The 23,863-nt window shown below is 38.3% G+C and overlaps 1 protein-coding gene across 33 annotated transcripts in view; it reads left to right on the top strand.

The window, feature by feature from the left end:
* The window catches only part of NRXN1 (neurexin 1), a 681,984-nt gene that overhangs the window by 552,445 nt on the left and 105,676 nt on the right, over positions 1–23,863 (top strand). For all 33 annotated transcript variants that reach the window (XM_064709393.1, XM_064709392.1, XM_064709389.1 and 30 more), the window contains one exon: positions 5,676–5,847. In XM_064709393.1, coding sequence (XP_064565463.1) covers positions 5,676–5,847 — 172 coding nt within the window. The remainder of the gene's footprint in view (positions 1–5,675; positions 5,848–23,863) is intronic.

The following is a 23,863-nucleotide window of genomic DNA, read 5'->3' as shown; positions in this document are numbered from 1 at the left end:
TTCCCACTTGTGAGATGCCAAAATACTGGGTACCAGGTGGATGCATCCTATCAGACATGAACAGGAATCCTTGAATCCTTGCTTGAAGTGCCAACCTCTGAGTAGTAACTTTCCTTACCAGCACTGTGATAGAGGTTTCATGCCCCTCCTGGATTTTCTGCAGTATGTCAAGTGCTGATATGCTGAAAGCCTTTCTGAAATGCCTTTCTGAATTTATGAAACGGCACAAAACCTGACTATAAGTACTCAAGGTATAACAGGAGAATGCCTGTTTCTGTTGTGTCTTGACTTGCAGTTGACTAAGGGGTTAATGTTGGAAAAAAATAGGTTGGATATTTGTCACTTCTCATAGAGAAAAGCAATACCAAAAAAAAAGGCGTTAGGTTAATAATGCAAAACCCAAGAGAATGAATTTAAAACTCAGTATTCAGAAAACTTATATTCACTATAAGAGATGCCTTCATTCACAGAACTCTTCCCAGATGATTTATATTTTCTGTGTCTTTTCCAGGAAGTATTTCCTCTGGAAGATACCAGATGGTAATAAGAAATAATGATGGATTATTAGACTAAAATATATATAGTTACTCCATCAGTCTTGGAGTTCAAGTGTATCTTCTGTGTGTTGTGTATCCTTCATCTCCTGAAGCAAGCAGTAATATTTTAAAATATGCATTTCCTTACAGGACTAAGAAATCCACGTATTATTTTAATTATTTTGCACAACTTTCCATCATATAGAATATTAAGCTCTGATTACATTTGAGTGAAAATTATCTCAGTCTTAATAAAACTCATGAAATTTACACTTCAATAAAATCAAAGTAAGCCTTCAGTTAGTTCTAAGACTTTGTTACTGCATTCACCAGACAGTGGTGCCTCAGGGGCTGATGATATAAAATTCAAGCTGGCACGCCTGAATTTTTTCTTCTCAATTTGTCCACCTGTGGGAGTCCCAGTGTTATTGCTTTTCGTTGGAAGTGGTTAAAGGTTGTAAGCATTATGAGCTTAGGTTGTCTGAAGTCAGTTCTAAAACTACTGTTGTGCCAAATTTGCATCACTCATGTTTGACCAACTCCAGAGTTATTGCTACAGAGAGCAGCAAAGCGTTGCTGATGTTATAGAAAATATCAATTATATATATATATATATAGATATAGATATTTATATGTGTGAGAGTGTATATCTATATATCTATATATCTATATATCTATATATCTATATATATAAAATACTAGTATTGGGTTTACTGCATTTTGGCAGATTGGTAGCACTAAACAAGAGTCCAGCAGGGAACAAATTGCAGTGTCAGCTGCTGACTTGATTTGCATTCCACCTTTATTGCTTGGTGTTCAGGTTCATCAGCATTCCTGGTGCCTCATCAGAAGTCTGTTAAGTATTTAGAGTGCACAATTCACAATACAGGCTTGAAAATACTCCACTGGAGTTGCTAGATTACAGCAGTTGCTGCCAGAGCTTTTGAAGACAAAACATTTTGAAGTGATTTGTATGTACACGTGCACACTTACACATGCTACACTGGTAGAGCAATCAAAGCTCCCAACATTTCAGAGCACATCAGGAGCATAGAACTGGAGCTGTCTCATGGTTTTATCCAACTGTTTTGAAGCCATTAACATATTTATGCTTAGCCTGTGAGCTTGGACAGCAGAATTTAAGCTATACACAAAGCCTACATTGCATGTTGCAGTAATGTACAGGACAACAACAAATTCACTTATCTGCCTGTGTAGGTACTGTAGAAATAAAAGCCAGCGTGGCCTCAGAAACAGGACAGCTATGTGGCCAAAGCACCTCCAAACCAAAAGTTTGGTGTTTCTGGGGAGTTGCTGGCTGGGGCTCAGAGTGTGCGTGGATGAATCCAAGGTCCCTGTGCTGCATTGCCCCAGGCAAAAGGGGTCATAATGTGAATTTAGCATTATTAATACTGCCTTTGGGTCTGAGGTTCAAAGTAATTTCTGTAGACACAATGTTTAAGCCACTTGTTGAAATGCATCCCTCCTCTCTTTTGGCCTTTTTGGAAACTCTCCCACCTCCTGCACAATTCTGTTATTAGCAGTATGGAATAGATGGAGGCACAGTAGGAAAAGGAATTGGTTCCATTATCTCACAACTGGATGAGACTGAGAAAAAGGAAACACAGGCTGAGAACCATAAACAGTGCTGTGGACTTGTATGGGCTCTGTGTGCAGAGCTGATTTTTACCAGGGGAGCTCTGAAAAGATCATCTTTGCTTGTGGGCAAGAAAATGTTTGTTTGTGGGAATGTGAGCCTGTGCTGTTTTGGGTCATTGGCAGGGATAGCACCATTCAACAGCAGTGCTGACTTACTGCAGTATTTAGTGATGCACAGACATTTCTGTAGTGCCCATCTGCAGGATGCTGAAGAGGGAATCTCTCACTCAGCATTTGTCTGAGGCTGTTTCTGACAGGAAGGATGACTTCTAAGATTATTTTGGATGAATGAGTGATAAAGGAAAATTTGTACCACTTTACTATGCAACTGAGGCTGGCAAAGCGAAAAATGTAGTTTCAGTTTTATCAGTATCTTTCTTTTCTGCACGACTACATTGTTACAAAGGAAAAAAAAAAAGAGGAAATATAAAAACCAGCTCTTTCTAAAAGGCTACAGGCCCATTAGATTAAGCATAACAAGGCTGAGGGCTGAGATCAGTTTATCTCAACAGGTTACTGTATGTCAGCTGGTCCACAATAATTCTGTGTGCACATGGTCTTAACCTAAGACAGATGAAAAATAATGTGACAAAGACAAATGAAAAATGATGTTATCTTGCAGTGGAGAAGGTGTGCAGTGATTCAAATTCCTGCATGGTAATGCAATGGCTTAGGAAACCCCCTGTCTACATAGAAAGGGGATTATTGCAGCAGCATGTTTTGTTTTGTGGTTCTAAAGGGCTGTGCACAATGGGGTTGTAATTGATATAATGTTTGATGTGATGTCCAGAAGTCAAACTTAAATATGGATATAACAATCAGGAAGTCTTCAGTTTGAAACACAGATTTGCTTCCTTGTTTTATGGAGGTGTTACTGAGATGCCCACAGGTGCTGGAGAAGTGTGTAAAAAATTAAATGTAACCTTTAAAATTTGATTTTTTGTGGTTTAGGAGACACAAATACATTAAAAATAAAGACAAAAGAATCACTGTAATATGTTACCGGCTTTTAGGGTGATGTTTGCTCTTGCATCTGCATGCTTGGTGTCTGTGCACAGTATTTGTGTAAAAACATAGGGAAGTCAGGAAAACTTGGGTTTTTTTTCAATAGAAGGTATATATCTATAAAGGAAGGCTCAAAGTCTGCTTTCAAGTCTGCAAAGCATTCATTTCATTTGCCAATACCTCGTCATTTGTAAATGGTAACTTGGCTGCAGCCCCACATGCTCTAACTTTGGGAAAACTGCTGATAAAAGTGCTGTGTGTGCCACTTCTTTTAACCTCCACCATTTCTATTCACTTTAAAGCTGTTTTGTTTCCTTTGTCATTTTAAAAAATATCTGAAATAATATATGCATATACATATATATAGCAAATAAGAAAACTGGTATATAAGGTGTAGGTTATGAATAGTGTAATTATGAATCATGGTAAAATTAGTCAGCTTTATTTAATCCTCAGAGCCTTTTATTTCTTGAAAGTACTATGAAAAGTTGCATACAGTACTATCATTACGTGCTGGTTTTCTGCATTTCAAAAATTAGTAAAAGAGGAGATTGCTTTAAAGCAGGACAATGTTACATTTCTTTGTATATATTTCTGTGTAAAGAGAATAAGCCTATGAATGAAACAGGTGAAACAAGTTACTGCATCCATGGGGAAAAAAGGGTGAAATTTATTCTGAGTCTAGTTGAAGCAGCTGAAATTAAGAAGAGCTACAGTTACTTTTCCAAGATAACTGGGAAATTGCTATGCAGCTCACACCAGAGGCAAAAGAAGAGCATGAATTGGATAAGGCGGATCCCATATTGACACTCTATAGACATGGGAATGTCTACAGAGTAGGACCAGCGAATGGAGAAATATTAACATAATCCACAAGGAAAAAAAAGAGGACTGTTTAAAACATTGTTCAATCAACTGAGCCAACAAGAAATATTTTTCAGTCTCATTCTGCAAATCTCATGAGGGAATAGTCCTTTAGTTGTTTCAAAAAAGGTCATAGCTGAGGAGCTGAGTGTGGTGCCAGAACATTAAGGAACTGCAGAGGTGCTCAGAGCTGCTCAGCTGTGTAACTGTGGCATGCAGGCAGTGCTGCAAAACAAAGTCATATGTTTGAAAAGAGAATAAAATAAAGTGGACAAACTCTTGAGTTCTTGGCTTGGGGGGCTTCCAGAGACAAGGAACTGCAGAGTACACACTGCAGGAGGCAGTGCTGGGGTAGTAAGGCAAAGAGAAAGCAGACACAAGAGTTCTGCTACAGAGGTGAAACTGGTTCTGGGAGATTTAATGTGAATGAGCAAGACATACAAAGCAGAATATTTAATTGTGTTTCATCTGATTGTGTAAGAACTTAATGAACTTTTCTTAACTTTAAAGAAGGATGTACCAGTTCCAAGAACATGAAATTTCATGTAAAATTACCAATTATTATGAATAAGTCCCTAATCTCATACTGTGCAGTGCTTTTCTTTTTTTCTCTTCAGTGTAATAAATACCTTAATTGAGGAGTAGAATTGATTTTATGGGAGATAAAAAAAAATCAAAGCTTTTAAGTTAACTTTAATAGACATTAAAAGACTTTGTTAAAATACAGGTGTCCCGTTAGAGTGAACATTTTAATAATTAAAAATCAATAAAAATGAAAACCTGCTGATATGATCATTTGGAAAATCTACTGCTTTGCTCCCAGGTATTGGGTGTACATGGGAAGTCCTCTTAGCCCTAAGAGCACTCAAATACAGAAGTCTATAGGCAAATCCCAGCAAAAAGAAAAAAAAAAAGTGTCTGGCCTTAGTTAGAACAATAGTAGGTCCTTGTGTCAGCAAATGCCTTTTCCTGCTCTCTGGCTCTGAACAGGGAAGTCCTTGTTAATCAGCCAGTGTGATCTTGGCTTAATGATTCAGAATCACTACAATGTGATGCCAAAAATCTCTCCAAGTGAAAAAAATTAGTCTCCTTCTTTGTTATAATTTTTGAAGGCTTTAAGTATGAATGAGGTTTGAAAAAAGGAAAAGCAGGGCTGGAACTTGGCTTTTATGGCCAGAAAATTCTTGTATCTCTTCCAAGTGACACTGTAAGGCTTTCTGTTTTGAAAGTCTAAAAGGAAAATTTTTGTTTAATCTTCGTGGAGGTGAGGGAGAGGACAAAGACAGAAACCTTGAGCTTTCCTCCATCTCCCCCCATCCTCATCTTGATCCAAATCTTTTGGAAAAGGAGAGAGAGCTCAATTTGGTGAAGCAACTCATTTGGAATATCAATTACCCTTCAAAAGCGTGTCCCAGACTTCCTAAGCTGTCGGAAGGTTTGTCACTGCCACGCGCCAACCTTCAGAAGTTACATCTGAGGAGGGAAGACATTGTTAGAAATCTTCCCCTGCGCGACACACTGTCTCAACTCCTTCTAAAACAACTCCTAATTAGTTCTTTTCTCTTCTTCCTCTTTTTTTTTTTTTTTTCTTTCCCCTTCCCAACTCTGCAGCACCAGGGCAAAATCGGAGTTAAGTTTAATGTCGGGACGGACGACATCGCCATCGAGGAGATGAACGCCATCATCAACGACGGGAAGTACCACGTGGTGCGCTTCACCCGGAGCGGTGGCAATGCCACCCTGCAGGTGGACAACTGGCCCGTCATCGAGCGCTACCCAGCAGGTAAGGCCTCACACACACACCTGGCACTAACAGGGTTGGGGTTTGCCTGGATTTTTTTGGCCTCCTTTTGCTCCCCTCCCAATGCACTATCAGCTCCTTTGAGGTGTTTTGGTAGCTGCAGAAGTAGTTAAAAGAATCCTGAGCAGCGCGTTTCCTAAGCGAGTTTAAAAGCCCAAATTTGAGTTATTACTGGAAGTGGGGAAAATGCAGTTATGGAGGCAAGAAGTAGTAGTTTTTGTTTGTTGCTATCGTTTGTTTTTATTGCACTTTTGGTTTAGGGGGGGAAAAAAAAAGGCTTTGACAAAAGCTACGCAGTTTAAAGTGACTCACAAGCCTATCCCCAAGTGATGGGGTGAAACATTTACTGAGGAAAAGGTTGTCTGTGTTCTTTTGATTACAAGATTACAGCAATCTGAAGCTTATGAATTTAGCAGAAGTCTTCTAGCAGACACAAACCAAATAATGTTGCAGTTATCAGTTGCACAACCAACCACCCAAACTGAGGTGCCTTAACTCCCAATGCAAACTACAGGATATTATTTATGCAGATGATGCTGGTTACTTGAAGAGGACCACTAGTACGATGGCAGAACTATCTTGAGCAGGCCCATATTTAATTTTGTGCAAATTTTATGCACTGAGGATTACTATGATGCTAATTTTATTCATTTTTAAAGGCAACAGGTTTTTCAGATACACAATCCCTTTCTTATTGAGTAGGACAAGTGAGCCATTAATGGTAATTTATGCATCTGCATGTTATCTCCTAACAGTAGCTCTGTGTGTTTATATTAAGCAAAAGGCAGCAAATCTAGAGGTGTAAATGAAGGCAAATGTGCAAACCAGAATGTTGACTGCACAAATGGCAGTTCTGATTTATTGCTTTAAAAGTAGAAAATTCTTCATTTTTGGGTGTGGAGTGCAGCAGGAGGGTGTGTTTCACTAGTAAGGAATGCATAAGCTATTCCCTGGACTAATTATTAGTATTTAGGATGGGGATTTTTGTTATTGCTGCCATTTCAGTTGTAGTTCACCTATTTTAAAAAATAAAAATATTCTTTTAAAAATTCCCATGTGAAATATAACCCTTCAGATAATTTCCTGGAAATAATTCAGAACATATGAAATAATGAAAGTATGCATTGGGAAAGAAACTATGTATAGCAGAAGTTGTCAAAAAACCCACCTGTGTGCTAATGTGCTATGAATGAATGGCAGCTCTTGGAATTAGAGCCATTAATGGTTTCGAAGTTAGACACATCTATGAGAGGTGATAAACACTTGAGGGAAAGGGGGATACTGAATGAAATACATTCAGTGATCTTGCAGATATTCCATTTTCCCCTGTGCCCCCTAGCTTTCTCCTTTTGCAGCGTTTGGTAAATGTTGCTGAAATAAGGTGTAATCTGGGGAGGACTTGTTATCATTTGTATTCAAGACCTATTCAGCACAAAGGGAAAAATAGGCTTGAGGTCTTTCTTTGTTTATTTTGGTTTTTACCAAATGATGAGCATGAATTCACCACCTCCAAGCTCAGGAGTGATGCGTCCCAACAAAGAGGAAGTCAGGCAAACATGCCAGGAGGTCTGTGTGGATGAGCAGGGAGATCCTGGACAGGCTCAAACACAAAAAGAAGCCTTGCGTTCTGAAGCTAGTGGCACATAGAGCTTGTTTATCCTGAACAATTAACATTAATTTAGAAAAAAACATTAATTTAGAAAATAGTCATTTTCATGGGATGGGATTGATGGAGTGGAAGAAAGTTGGACATTTTCTTTGAAAAAAGAAAACAAAATATTAGATTTTATTGAGTTTCCATCAGCGCTCTATGTGCAGCCTGCATTTCAAGGCATTCTTGGTTGCTTCATTAGCTGCAGTACAGAATCCCTTGGTCTGCTTTAGCGTTGGATGTTCTAAGACTGCTGTTGGCCTGTAACTTTCTTTGACCTTTCCATAATAATATTTTATGACTCCTGTATGCCATAGCATTGCTTTTGGCTGCTATTCTCCCCCTTTTCACCTTCCATCTCTTCTCCCTTCCCAGAAAGCAGCCATCAAGCCACACCTTTTTCTTCTCTTATTATGCTGCTCCATCAGATTTGCCAGTCTTGTTGTTTTGAGTTTTTTAGTTAATAGTAAAAACCAAGATTGGGCAGCCTAATTAGTAAAGTTGCTACACTTATGTACGCTGGAATATTTTTTTTCAAGGTAAAATTAAATAATCAGTTCGTTGTCTAAAGCATATCAACTGATCAGATCTTTCTTGCTGAGGAAAGATTTTTCTCAGAATTACTCTTCAGGTTGGCATGCCTGATTACAAGACATTGCTTGTGTGTGTTTGGTGCCTTAAAATTCTGGGTGAAGATTTTCTAAGAGAATTTTCTGGTCAGACACTCAGGAATTTCCAGTTTCATTGCCTGTGTATCCTTCATCTGGCTCCATGTAGCTGCTGTGGATAAGGATACCCAAGTCCCAAAACCAGCTGGTACCTTGCAAAAAAAAATATCACATGGCAATACTTCACAGAGCTTCCATGGTGGCCTTGTGTGTTTTACCCAAGAGCTGCATATAATGCAGAAGGGTGACTGGAAGATGAACAGAATGTAGTCTGTCTCTCCTGTGACAACATTCTTGATCCCACTAGATTTGAGTTTGCTCTGGGCCAATGCACCTTCAATTTATATCTGAGTGGGTGTGAAATGAGAGAGCTGTAAAAGGAGAAGAGGCAGGGGTCAGTGGTAGAGGATGATTATTCTAGTTAAGGTGGATGGTTGTTTTTTGAAATATAGTTGGGAAAAGTGTGGTTTAGTCCTAGACAAATGTGAAGATTTCAGTATCCTGAAATGGCTGGATGATTTTCAGAAACAGAGGTTTGGATTTACATATGTATGCTCTTCCAGACTACCATCAAAGTAATTTTTTTACTCTGAAGTTTCTTTCCTGTCACTTTTCTGACTAAAATAAAATGCTAGAGCTGTGAGGATGTATACTTTGATTTCTGCCCTTTATTAAATGTTGATTCTGTTTTCCCCATTTCTTGTGTTTGTGGCTGGTGCATAGCCCTGTGATTGTGAGTGGCACACTGAAGTTTTTTGATAGTTGATTATGATGCCCATATTTTCACTTGATTTATTTATTCCATCTGTCTTAACTAAATTCAGTGCTATGTCTCTTTGCTGAATTATCACCATCCCTCTGCACCTTCTCAAAGAACTTTAGTGTTTCATCTTGACCTCTTTTTCAGACAGTAAATTCGCATTAACTTCTCTGGATGCAGCCTAATTTATGATCATATTAAACAGCAATGAGAAAACTGCTGACTATTCAGTCAGAGCTCCTAATAAATAGACTATTCCCATTTCCATGCTGATCCTTTCTACTCCTTGTGGCTTATCTTGTCTGCTTCTCTGTCTAGTTTTAATTTCCCTTCCCAATGGTCTGGCTGCTGTTGAGGTGATGGGACTGCTCCACAGTAGCATCTCTGGCTGCTTCGGTGAAGGGGCTGCTCTTGTAACTTCAGTTAGGTAATCTACACTTTAGGTTCCCCAAGATGGCATAAAACAAAGAACTTGTTAATTTGTGTCAAAATGAACTAAGAATTTTGGTCAAATTAAAAAAAAAAAAGAAAGAAAAAAATTGTTTTAGTAATATGAAAAGATTAATTTCAGTATTTTCTGAATAAAATTTTCTGACTTTTCATGCCAGGATTGCCCAGTGTTTACATGGGACTTAGATAATCTGAGAACAAAGCATTTTATTTAATTTGAAACAACATATTCATCCTTACCTGAAAGAAATTATGTTTCAAATAAAATCAAAAAGGAAAGAGGGGAAAAAACCCTCATAGTAGTGCTCATAACTATGTCTATTTATCATGAGAAACAGTTTTCTTACTTGTCTGATTTTTGTTACCTGGTAGTCAAATGTGTATATTTTACTAGTCAGAGAAAGTGTATCAAAACATGGTAGAGGACATTTTAGAGCCACAATAACCACCACTTACTGTGAAAGAATTTCAGAATCACTTTTCTAACACTAACTCTGTGCTTTCTGTGGTCAAAGGCAGTTTGCCCAATGATGATTCTTTTAAAACACACACCACAACTCATCATTTTACCAGTGAGGATTTTCTCTTCATGACTTCTATCATAAATCTCACTGATGCAGAATTTTCTATCTAGAAAATGACCTATTAGATACTGGGCAATGGGTCTATGGTTTCAAAGCTGCTCAGTCTGCTGAGAATGCTCAGCATTCCTGGGCCCCTGCAGCAGTTTGGAAGATACTGTCTGATGTAGGCAAATATCTAAAACGATGTCCTCCCAGTCATCCTGGATCTCTGCTTAGCCTTAGAAAAGCAGAACTTTGTTGCAGCTGTCCTCACGTACCCCATGGGTCAGGACGTGCCAGGGATGTGTCTGACAGACCAAGATCTGACAGCATGGGCATGTCACTCACACTGCTTGCAGAAAAGAGCTTGTCCAAAGCATTGCCAGACTGCTGGAACAGATGCATCTCTGTGATTAGGAGGTGTAAATCATGATAGAGCACAGACACTAAAGAACCTGTGTGTGAGACCATGGACTCTGGCAGAAGAACAAACTGACATTATGCCAGTGCCTCTGCAATATGGCAATCACCAGCTTGAAGGGCTTTGATATAATATAGAATAACACCAGCTTGAAGGGCTTTGATATAATATAGAATAATTCTGTACTGAGTTTTGATTGAGTTTTTTTGTGGGTTTTTTTTTTTTTTTTTTTTTGTTCAGTTGAATAGGGTTTTTTTGTTTGGTCGTTTGGTTTAATTAAAGAGCTGAGATCACACGTGCTGTCTTTAGGTACTGTCTCTGGATCTGTGGGATCAAGGTTGTTCCTGCAGAACATCTAAGGGCTAGGGGAAAGGGACATGTCATTTAAATGCTTCTCTTGGTCCCTGTATTCTAGAAAATAGAAAAAGTGTCTGTCATCTTTTCATGGGGAACATGTGACTTTAAGATAAATGCTGGGAGTCAGCTATTACCATGTATCCTATTTAGGGTAAATAGCATCCATTTGTCTTGGTTTTTCTGTGTTCAGACTGACTATGAAATTAACAGGAGACGTTTGTGTCAGTACATTTGTTTCTTCAGGAATGGATTAGCATTTCCCAGGCAATCCATGTCTTTGCCTAACTTGCTTACTATTGACTTGGAAATAGCTTCCAAATTCAAGGCCCTACAACCTCTTCTGAAGAGGACCAAAGATGTTTTTCAGGACCAAAGATGTTTTTCAGGTGTAAGTGCGGTGTAGGGAGGCTCTCAAGCACTTTCACAAATGTGTCTTTGAATATTTTACTGAAAGGGACAGTCAGCCTGTTATCACCACATCCATAATGGTCAAGGTGATGTAGGAATCTAACAAGTAAATGATCATTCAGTGTCTGCCTTGCTTTGTGCCATAGAGCAAATTTTCAAACCTCTCTGGCCACTGCTGTTTCGACACAGGACTTTCAGGGTGTTTCACAGGAAAATAACAGAAGCTTCTGATTGCTATTTCTTTGTCCAGCAACACATATTCTGCACCTTTTTTCTCACTGGGTTCCTCTTTTGCATAAAAGAATCCATCTTGATTCTCTCTATGTGTGTTCCTTTGCTATGGCCAGAGTTTTGACTCCTACAGTCAGATCTGTCATCCCTCAATCCTGACGGTAAGACATAGAGGATATGAGGAAACACCATCACCTGATAAGCAGCAAAGCATACAAACCTGGAGGAATCTCCCATTGCTTGTTCCCAAAGACAAAATTTGTGCCCAGGAGGGAAGTCCAGTGGAAAAGACTTGAGCAATTAAGAAGAGTTAGCAATTTAGCTTCTGTGACACACAAACTGCCCCATGTCTCCTGGTTTGGATGTCATTTTCATGCTGTGGTGCCACTGAAATAAGGACACATCACAAGACTTTCCTTCCCTTGGAGATAACAGTGTTTGGAACAATTGTGAGGATGGGAATATGTAGAAGATGAATGTGCAAGTAAACATTTTATGTATAAATTTATGCCATATGTATAAAATCAGGCTATAGAAGTGGAAGATATGGGTCTAAAACATTTATTTTATGGAATTAGTAAGAAGAGAATGGGGAAAATACCAGCTAAGTCAGTAGTTGTTTTGTGACCAAGTAAATTCTCACCGTCCACGAGTTCACCAAAACTCATCAGCATTAATTATGGTCTTTCATGTGTCTGTGGAGTCACATCTCTCTGGGGTTCTGTCTGTGCTGAGGTCTCCACCTGGGAAGGTCTGCTGGTACCTGTTATAGTTAAACCTCCTCTGGTTTCGTAGGCGATAATGGGGTATAAATACGAATGAGTTAACATACTTGGGGTTTTTGATTTGCAACAAGTCTTTGATGAAGTTCCATGTGAAAATATTCAGGAAGAATTTACCCAGCCCTGGTGGTAAAGGTCGAGTTCTTTGATGGATCAGACTCTATCTTAGGGAGAACAGGGTCACAGATTCCCATCTAATGAAAATCAAAGGAGTAAATAAATTGATTTTCAATGGGAGTATGATCATTTAAACATTGCTATATATTGAATAACATTGATTTTTTTTTAATATAACAGTTAGAAACCATGCAGGCTGTGAGACAAATTCACAATAATTACAGAAAAAAAAATTAGTGAATGAAGAATTAAAAAAATTGTGCTTCCTTTAACAAGCAATGAAAAAACAAAATGGAAAAATGAAAGGCAGAAAAATCTAAAAAGGTATTTTGAAATAAAAGCATTTAATAATCCCAAATTTTTACATTTTTGAAATTCAGAAATTATTGTTTTTGTGCAATTTATTTGCATTTTTTCTAGAATTAGAGCTTTTGCAAAATCTTCATCGGCTTAAACATTTCAATCAAACAAAGCATTTTCTATCCTTATCTCAGAGTTATAACAACAACTGACACTGTTGAATATGCATCTTAGCAGTAAAAGTAAAGTTGGTCTATGAAAGATAATGCACATGGGTGAGATAATCTGAATTTTCATAGAAAATATTTTTAATTGGTTGCACTGGCTCAAGATAAAGTTTTAATGCTGTGCACAGCTCATGGATTATTTCATTACCAGTCAAAAAACAAGTTCTGAGAATGTTTAGAATGCTAAAGGAAATATTAATGGAACTGTATTTAAATCAATGGGCCACTTTCCCTGTAAAGGATTAGTGGCTTGGATGGCTTTTTTCCCATTCCAATTTCCTTTTCTTTCCTGCATTTGTATTTAAAAGTAAGGTTAGTGGTAGAAGACCTTAAGAAATTAGAAATTAAAATGTACTGGGTCAAGTCTGCTTCTTTGCATAAATTGCTTCTCTTAGAGAGTAGCTTAGAAGAAACGTCCTACTCTTAAATCCTTTTGCTTTCATTCCAAGCACTTTCCAGTTCATCCCACTTTTTTCTTACATGTCTTTTTCAGAATAGTTTTCTCATTTCTCTACTCATCATAATAACCTTTCTTCGATGCTTTGTTTTGAATTTGGTTTTCAACTGCGCATGTGTTTGAAAATAGACTGTATGAGAACACTAGGACCTCAAGGATATATGAAGACACTAATGCAGATATTAGTTTGGCATTTTAATGTCAAATTTTCTTTTTCATACCCCAGAACTGGGAAGCCCAATGTTATTGTGTAGCTGACTACCTGCTGAATGTCTTTCCTCACAAATTCTCTATCAGAGTATCCCAGTTTAAGGCAAGAAATTGTGTGATTGGTGCTGTATCTTATGTGTGTGACCTGCACTTTGTAGTGTAAGCTTTGGTATCACTCTGGTAATTCTGAAGGGCTCTGTTCCTCTTGACTGATATCTGTGGCCTCTTCAGCATTACCCCCGTGTCTGCTTTCACATCATCTACAGATTTCATTGTGTGGATGGCTCTTTATTCTGAGATCAGTGAAGAAAATACAAAAGATGATTTATTGCCAAACTCAGCTTGGGTACTTCCTTAGAAGCTCCACCAAGATCGTTTTTCGTGGGAAAACCATTGTTTTTCCTTGCATTTGTATCTGCAGTGGCTTCTGTGGTATCTCCTATGACACAGTCTAATGCAATTTGGGATTTCACTGTGATATTCCTCTTGTTAGCTCCATGTGGAACTCAGCATTGAGTTTATCACATTTCTGTGACTAAAACACACACAGGCCTTCCACTCATTCAACTAGATGGCATCAGTTCCCCAAAATATGTGGAGAGATTTGGTGCATCTGACCCACCTACTATGTCTTGAAGCCTTTTATTTTTCAAATACAGTTAATTTAGTGGGGAACATAAGGGCCAGAATATGGTGCAGTTGACACATTGGCAGGTCTGAATGTGACAACAAGGGCTGCTTATCATCTGTGTGAGTGATTCACTGAGAAGCTAAAGAGGATGCTGAATGAAGGGGGGGTTTCAGGGAGGAGACAGCTCCAGGGCTGGTTCCTGGAAGGAGAAGCATCCTGGGAAGATGGGTGTGCATCAAGTGTGATGCAAGGCAAGAAGCCCTTGAATGCAGAACCTGTCAATAGCTACAGCAGCACAATATCAGTCTCTACATGAGACAGAGGAAGGAGGCGAGAACAAACCCTTGTTCGATGCTATTCTTCGTGGTTTTGGGTATTTTTTATTCAGCTTTTTACCATACACTTTTCACACTCCTGTATTTTTTTCCAGAGTTAATACATGATTTGCTACATGACATCATATCAAATGCTTTGCTGAAATCCAGAAAATTAGATGTACTTCATTTCCTTCATCTAGAAAATGAATTAGCTTGTCCAATACAGCTGTTAAACTAGCCTAACATGATTTGGTAAAGTTTTGCGTTTTATCCTATTTTCCAATTGCTTTCATGTCTTTAATTATTTCTTTTAAAATTTGTTCTAAAGCAGCATGCATGGCTAAGGTCAGACTAAATACTTCAACTGGGTAGTTTTTAAATTCTATTTATGTAGAGCTATTACATTGTCTGCTCCCTGCTACAAGAAATAACACCTCTCATTGGATACCTGGATTTAAAAACTCCTGGCTGCTTCTTTTTAAGTTCTGGGATAGAGATAATCTTTCTCACTTTCTGGCCACACAAGTTCAGTCAGAATATGTACATTGCTATTTTCAGAGCTATGGAGATCTATATTAAACACATTCCTATTAGTCAATTCAATCTACTCCCTTGGATCACCATCAACCTTCCTATAAAGTAATTCTCCTTGACTCTATGATCTCTTTTTGTTTATAGCACTCTGGAATCTCTGGCTTTTGAATTTAGTTTACTGTCTTTGGGAGGTTCTTTGGGTAAATTCTGGCAACATTTTTTGAGTATTTATTTATTTTTCTAATTCTGAAAGGCACTGCTTTCTTTACCCCAAGTCTGGGGTTTTAGCTTCCTGTAACATGGCCTGGGATGGTGCAGTTGTTCTGTCTAGATGATCTCACCTGGTATATTTTAACCTTGCAGGTGCAAACTAAAAACAAACAAAAAAAATATATAATCATTTAAATAATTTATAGAATTTCCAAGTGTCATTCCTGGCTGAATCCAGCCCCTTACACTGATTGCATAATCTGACTTCCTTCATGTTATCAAATTTTGTTCTTTTTAAATCAAGAATCTGATTTACAGACTTATTTTTAGTTGTCCTCATATTAATTTAAGTCAACTCCTCATCACTCAATCAAAAAATGTTTCCTACAATTAACTTTTTTATGATGTCTCCAATACTCAGCCAAAGCAAAGATAAAATTGTGTTATTTTTTGTTGATTTTGTCTGGACAAAATCCTCAATGACAATTTACTATTATAGGAAGCTGAAATCTACCTATATTCATATTATGATGTCCAGTTATAATATTAATACAATGAGGCATTATACCAGAGTGTAAAATAATGGTACGGGGAACTAAAAATAAGCCAAGGAGTTATTTAAAACTCAATTCACTAAGTTCTCCAGAATAAAGACGGAAGAAACTATTCTGGAAGCAGGAATCAAAATACATGAAAAATTCATCTAAGTTACTGAGACACAAACCAGCAGTCAAGTGATGGATGTAACTAGGCCAGTGTGCTACCTTTCCTTTGTAATTGCACAACTGATTTCTTGCATGTTTTTCTCATTTCATACAGCTCTGGCTGCTCTTTGGTTATGATTAAATGTATTTGTCAGCACGCACACAGGTCTCACATTCTGTATCATTTTATTGTCGATGTGAAAGATTGATGTTAAAAAAAAAATGGAAATTTATTTTCCCATTCTCTTTGGGTGAGCCTCTGCTGCATAGTCAAAGTCAAGGATTTTTTTTTTTTGCTTTAAAAAAAGCTCTTCTGCCCTTTGAGAGATTATGAAATTGTTCTATCCTGCTGCTGTCTTTAAATAAAGAACCTAGGTGATACCCAAACAAAGCACTACAGTAAGTCTCTTTTCAAAAAGTGGTTTCAGTAAAATTTCCCAAATCAGCTTTTTAATTTGACAGCTTATCAGGTCTTTCTGTCAGATAATGCAATATAATAATGCTTCTCTGACTCTGCAGACAGATTCCCCCCCCCCCCCCCTTTATTTTTCGTCTTGGATATCCTGGTGAAATACAAAGGCTCATCCCTTCTTAGGCTTGTTAGATCCTGTAATTAAATTCAGATCTTGATAAAATGTGTGGCACAGTTGTCATTACTTGATCACAGAAGGTATAACACCTTTCAGTTAGATACAGCAAGGTGGCACAATGGAAGGAGAAAGAAAATGTCAAATGAGCAGTGATTCAGAAAAGCGTTTTTCAAATACTGAAAGAAACAGAAATGTGCTCTTTTTGTGTCTTTTGGCAGAGGATGGGCCAATGCCTGCTTTCCATAATTAGGCACAGGGTGATATGGAAATGGAATTTCTGAAGATAACAAGCTCCAGGGATTCAAGCTAGAGGAATAAAATGGGAATGAAACCAGATCTAAGAATGAGACATTGCAAATCTGTCTCAGCTGGTCCCTTTCACCCTGTCAGGAAACCCTTATCTATTTAACAGTTCCCAAAAGTCAGGTCACAAAAGATGAAATATTGCCAGTATCTAGAGGTTCTTTTACAAACTTGTGTTTGTCTTGACATAGGTTTTCTGTGTATGCAGCATCATACTTGCCCAATCCAGTAGGGTAAGCTAGAAATGGAGGATTAGCATCTTGTCAGTCAAGAGAACAATTTACTCAAGCCCTTCCCCAAGGAATTTTAGCTGCATAGTTTCCTTAACAATATAATGCTGGTATCTCTGATGGCATCAGTGATTTAAAAGAAATTCGTCGTTCTTCTTTTTCTTTCCCAGGGGCAGGACTGTGTTGTCAGTGCAGAGATTTGAACAGATTCCTTTGTTTTTCTCCCCTTCCAGCCCCCAGTGGGTTTGTAACCATCTCATTACACAGACCTTTATATAACGTGTCACTCTCTGGGCCAAACCAATGATTCCCTCACCCCACTGGAATGATTTCTGTGTAGCACTGCAGTTGGTGTGTTTGTGACAGTGCCCCTGTCCTGAGATGCCTCCCTGGATGAGCACACTCATGTGCCAACTCTGAGCTCCCACTGAAGCTCCAGGGGCTGGTTGAGCATGCAGGAGCAGAGTACAACGCTGTGTGCCTCTCCTGCAGTGCTCTCTATTTCCATTATCCTCTGGGGCAAGCCTGGAGTCAGTCTGCAGTGGGAGCCTTTCTCAGGACAGAGAAAATCAATGTGGTGTTGAGCCTTCCAACCAGACAATCTATCATATGGAGAACAAAATTAATTTCTCTGCAGTGCTATTGTGTTTTAGGTGCTCTCGGAAGATGAGGTATATTTTTATTTGGGGCACATTCGTGCATGTGTCCCCAATATATTTTACTGGTGGCATGAGGTGTGACAGCAGTATGGTGCTTTATGTCTGCAGGATAAGAACTTCCATTAAACTAACTAATTCAGGAATAGTCACTATAATTCATACTGCAGCAGGGAAAACAACAACTTGCTCTGTCCTGGATATATTTTCCTGAGAGAGAACTGCATTAAGCAGGTATCCAGAAGGATGCAAATCATTGCTGTCTGGAACACATGAGCATGCACATTCTTTAGACTCTTTCTCCCCTTTGTGCCCTGTGAACATGGGAGAGAAGCTGCACACCCATCTCTTCACCTTGTGGTGTCATTAGATTTCTTCAGTCTTAAGCCCTGCTATTCAAAAAAACCAAAACAAACAAAAAACATCTTCCAACTGCAGCGTCTACACTGTCAAAACATTTCTTTTATTTATTACTTTGGATTTGAGATTAATGTTGCACCTTAATGTTGTTGTTAATGTTGCACCTTAGTTGCAACAATACAATTTCTATTGTATTATAGCATGCATATACAATTAAGCTCAGTGTGTTTCAGGAGTTTCAAAGAGCTACCTTGACCCTAGCAGTGTATAGCTAAGCCAAAGTATAGTTATGTTTTTTGTTGTTTTCTTTTTCTTAGTCTATCCTACCTGTCAAAAAAGAAAACCTTGTATGATTTATATAACCTAGAACTTTCATGCGCTTCACAAGGGGCAGATTGTGTAGTATACAGCTTTTCAAATAAATTTGAAGCAGAAATTGAATATCCCTCAGTGCATCAGAAGCATGAAACGTTGTAAAGGGCATCCTAATTTCAGCCCCTTTCATGCAGAAGTTAACTGAATTAAAGGCAGTGAAATTATGCTCTTAGAAATTGGTTTAATTGAGATGTGAATGGTTTATTTTCCTCAGTGAACTATTTCTAAGGCATTAAATGGCTTTTCTGGTGCAGCATCGGGTATAGTGGACATTAAAAAATGAATGAAACACTAGCATCAAGGTTAAGCATATATAAAGACAATTTTGATTTTCCTGTTTTACAGATCTGATGGGCATTAATAGAGGAGAGGTTTAAATTTTTTAAATTGCAGTTTATACAGGAGGGAGAGAATAGTAAATATGTCCTTTGCAAAAGAAAAAAATGGTGCTAAAAATATAACTGTAGCTGGGTACAGGGCTCAATCTTGAAAGCACACTCTCATTTTCGGAGCTTGGTAATTGCCTCATAGCAATTTTTAACCAAAGGATTCTTCAGCATCTCACTTTAGGCCCCAGTCCTGGAGCTTCTCTCGTGTAAATTCAAGTGAGTTTCTGCAAACTCAGTTATGGCTGCACTATCAGTTCCAGAAAGCTGGGATAGGATATGTTACATATGAAGGATTTGGGCAGAGAGGTTTCAGACTCAGTTTCAGCATTCCTCCTCCCCTTTTATTAAGTTCTCTGGGGCTCATTGGTATCCTTTGTGTAAAATCATCCTCCAAGAGCCAAATTAGAATCAGAGAGGAGCAGCACTGCAGAGGGCAGTGTGGCAGTGACTTTGGGGACCCTGCAAATCACAGCCACACATCTCATTTTCAGTCCCAAAGTTAGTGGATATTCCTCATCCAAGTGGTGAGCAGTGAGCGTAGTTAATTTTTCATTAGTCAGCCTGAGGTAATAAACTCAGCATTGCATAAAACTGATGGTTCTCAGGGAGGGGCACTCACTGACTGGAACTTCCTCAACCACTGGGGTTCTCTACTGGCTCTGAAAAGCTTATGGCAATGCAAACAGCATCCTGGAGAAATAGAATTCCAAGAAGACTCTTGTGGGGGTCTCATCTTCCAGGTTTCTCCACATGAAACACCACACTAGGCTGTGAAAAAGGAGTTCATGGAAATGGCTTTGTGGGCACAAAAGGCTAAAGCATTAAGAACTGGGGAGGATTTTAGCACCTTTTGCAGCACTTTGAAACAAGCTCTGGAACAAGTATCAAAGTCTGTACCTGGGGTTTGTGGTTCTATGGAAGAAAACAAATTGGTGTGTGTGTGTAATGAGAACCCCAGAGAGGCACAATCTTAAGTGATTTATACTGTCAAAAAGAAAACTGTGCAGTGACTTGATTACAGCCTGAGTGCTTTCAGGAGGAAAAAACCAGTAGATGCTTACAGTGCTCTTTAGCCGTTCCTAGAAAGCTGTAACCAGAGCTAAGAAATTCATGGAAGAAATGAGCACAGAATTTCAACAGTGAGCCTTGGTGCTCACTTCTGAGAGATTTACCTCATGTGTGTCATCACATCAGGAGAAGGTGGTTCCCTGGAAATCCTGATTGAGCTGGTTATAAATTAACCAAAGAATAGTTTCATGGCTGAATACCTGCTTTAGTCATATCCTTTGATGTGCAGTTGACATTAGTGCTCTGTCTTAGGAGTGTACTATCAATACACTTCTAAGAATATTGCTATGGCACCACTGTGTTCATAATGCTGATATAGCAGTAACTTTCCAGGAATTAAAGTCAGAGTAGGAAAAAACTAAAAGTTTCCAGGCATCATTTCTATACCCAGAAACATTACTGTGCTAATCAAAAGCTATGTGATACCTTAAATATGTCAGTCCTATTGCATCAAACTGAGAATGTACTTGCAAAAGAGCAGAAAGAGAATACTGGAAATATTACTTAAACCCTAATAAAACACTTATCTTTCTCTTTTTCAGCTTGGTATATTTATATATCCATAAACCCTGATAAATTCCTGTAAGGAATGATTTTTAGTTAACTGCTGGCTTATCCATTCCATCTGATAGCTCACAGTTTGTTGCATGTAATTTTTGCAGTAGCTGACTTTAGTTAAAGAGCATTCCATGGAGTTAGCCTGCATGCAGCCCTTCCAGCTGAGCTGGAGAGATGAGCCATGCTGCAGGAGTGTGTCAAAAATAATCTGCTGCCTCTGCTCTTCCCTTATCTGTCATAGCTCTGTGGATGCAAGCACCATGGGTGTTCTGTGCAGAAAACAAAATGGGATGTTACTCCAGTCCTTGTCAGAATCCCATTTTAGCCTTGTGCTTTATTGGTGGTAACAACCCACCCTGGCAGTTAGACATATTTCAGTGTTAATTGAATATACTTCAGCCTCATACTTTCTAAGTTTCAGTGTTCTGCTTTAGAAGCAGTGGCAAATCTGTGAACACAGAAATAAAAGCAAGGACAGGAGGCAGCTTCCTTTTCCCATGGAATCCACTGAGCCCATGCCAGTAATTTCATGGCTGATGATGAACAGTAGATTGATGGACTGATGTAGTCCTTCCTGCTCAGAGGCCTGAATTTTGTCTTGAAATATGCTTATTAAGCTGGAATGAATTAATATTTTATTAGTAAGTCATCTGCCCATTTTAGCTGTTAGTGTATTATCTGCTTTGAATTAGATGCTTATTTAATACTTCACTTTGCTCAGTACCATCGTTTAGAAATAAAAATAATTTAAATAGCATAATACATTATATTTAATAATGCATTAGTGCTTCATGTTAGAGAAGCTACAAGAGTTCATAAAGCTGGAAAGATGATAATAGCCTTATTTAATTTCAATATGGTGGGTTTCAGTATGTTTTTAAAAGGTCAAGTGGTTCCCTGAGAAAAAGTAGATGTGTAAATCGTGCTAAAAGAGCTATTTTCCTTCTAAAGTTGATCTTTTTCCCATTTAACATTTCATAAGTGTTTCAAAACAGAAGTCAGGTCTACACTGTGGATATTGCATCACCAAATGGATTTTTGTAAAACAAAATGAAAAATTAAACATATTGACAGCTGAATACTGATAATCTATTTCCTTGCAAATTCATATATGCTTAAATAATTCAATACTGATTGTTTCTGCGTTCTGATGTTTCAGTTCAGATTTGCTCTGAAAATCAAGCCAATAAATTTAGATCTGCATAAAAGTTAGCTGCTGGTTTTGCACTGCCCATCCAAGATGTGGCCTAGTTAGGTTTGAAAACAGAGCAGCTCCTCGTATCAAAGTGTGTCCTGGGCAAGAGCCTAAAGCACAGGGATATCTTGCTTTAGCTGGTGCAGGATCCACACGTGTTAGGACTGGCTTTGGAGTCACTGGCTTTCCTTTCTGGAGGCCCAGGGCTTCCTTGACACCATCTGTCACCTGGAAACGTGCCAGCAGAGATCTGCTCAAAGATGGTTTCAGGCCGTGATTTAGGAAGGCACCAGAGAATTGCTTCTGTGCTCAATGCTCAGTGTGTCTTCATGGACTTTTGAAAGAATAGGGTGCACTCAAATGGACTTTCCATGAATGTGGTTTGTGCCAACATTGGCAGCCCTTCTCCTGCCCATTCCCCACACAGGTCTTTACCCAGCAGTGGGTCTTTGTCCCATTTTTAAACAAATAGTGTGAGAAGTCAGGAAGCAGAGCTATCAGGAGAGTGATAAATGTGTTATGGTAACCAGGCTTCCCTTTCCTTGAGAGCCTCCTAAACCATACAAGAAGGGAAATATAGAAGAGTTTTGAATAGGGAAATTCAGAGTATCTGAGCCGTGAAATGTTCTTCAAAATTTCCATCTCAAAACAAAATCAAATGCTTTGCAGTAGTTCTTGGTTTTCTAGGCTGTACTACATCAAAAAAAAAAAAAAAACCAAACCAAACATATATATATATTTATACAACATAATCACAAGGAGAAAAACCTTAGCTAACTGGAAATATGGTGCAGATTATTAGAAAATGAGCTCCGTTTTGTAAAAAGTTAAAATGATATGCAACACATCTTAGTTTACAGGGGAATTATTAGTGATTTTTTAAAAAACATATTATAAGTAGGAAATCAGATAATTTCAATTTTTAACAGATAAGATTAAACCTCTTCAGGGAGTCTACTCACAGCCATTATGCTTTTCCATGGTGGTGGTCTTCTTGTAGTTCTGCAGTCCTAAAGCACTCCTTTGCTTTTATCTCAGTGAGCATCTGTTTCTATTATTTACAGTTTCTGTTTCTGTGTCTTGCCAAAAGCATTATATGTGCAAGTTTAAACTTTTCCATTTGAAATAGATTATTCTTTTATAGTAAAATGTCTGCAAGGTCTAAATACACAAATTGAAATGCCACTTTTGGACAGAACTGAAAGTCTCAAGCTTGCTTTGGCCACGGGCTAGGTTTTTTTCTTTTTTTTTCTTTTTGCCCTCACTGCTGACACAGAACAGATTTTTATCTCTTCAATGCTATTTTCCATCTATATGGGCACATTTGGTTTTTTCTGCTTGGCAAAATCTGGTCCAAACAATGACATCTGTTTTCTTCCTGTTGGCTTGTGTGTAATTATGCTTGTCCCTAGGAGAACAAGCTGAGACAGCCTGGGCAGGTGCAGCAAGTGTGACAAAGCACCTGCATGTCCCAGGACTTTGGGACATAGGTGTTAACTCCAGCATCTTCATGTTTTGTCAAAGAACATGAAATCAACATCTTTAAAATTTATGCTGCAGTGAAGTTAGTTTGTGTGCTGTTGATGAAGGTTGATGCTGAGTGCTTTGGATTTCATACAGTGTTTATGGATCTGGGCATGTAATGAGCATGAATTTATCTGTGCCCTGCACTGCCCCTGAACAGTCTGCTAAAGCAGTCCTACTTCAGCAGATTTGGAGATCAAACTGAAGCCCAATACTCCATTTTCTCTTATCAACCACATAACCAAGAGCAGGATTTAACTCCAGAAGATTTTTCCAATTGTTTCAGATAACTTTTCATGTGGCAAATTGTCCACAAATAACTTATGAGAAAAATAGATTTTTCCAAAACCTTTCACTGACTACAATAAAATGCAAGGATATGAGCAATGACCTTTGGCAGTTTGTCCTTATTCTGATCTCAGAATTTATGTGGTGATTAAACTTAATTAGGAGACTTACCACACAGCTAATAAGTCCTTTCTTATTGATGTCTTCTACCTGAATACTGGATATTCATGGAGTTACAGCCCAGTGGGAATTTAAAATGAGAGCTGAGCACAGTGTTTCCCATTTGCCATTGTTCATTTATGTAATATATTGTTTCTGTCAAGAGACCTTCTATAAGCACCACTTTTCTAGCATGAAATTGAGATCATCTAGATTGCTGCTTGGAAAAAAGTCAGTAGAGCACCCTCAGTTGCTGCTATCTCAGATCTAGCTAATTTTCAATGCAATAGGCTTGAAACATTCTC

This window comes from Zonotrichia leucophrys, chromosome 3 (assembly GCF_028769735.1).
Source record: "Zonotrichia leucophrys gambelii isolate GWCS_2022_RI chromosome 3, RI_Zleu_2.0, whole genome shotgun sequence".
NCBI lineage: Eukaryota > Metazoa > Chordata > Aves > Passeriformes > Passerellidae > Zonotrichia > Zonotrichia leucophrys.
This window is presented reverse-complemented; position numbering and strand designations above follow the sequence as displayed.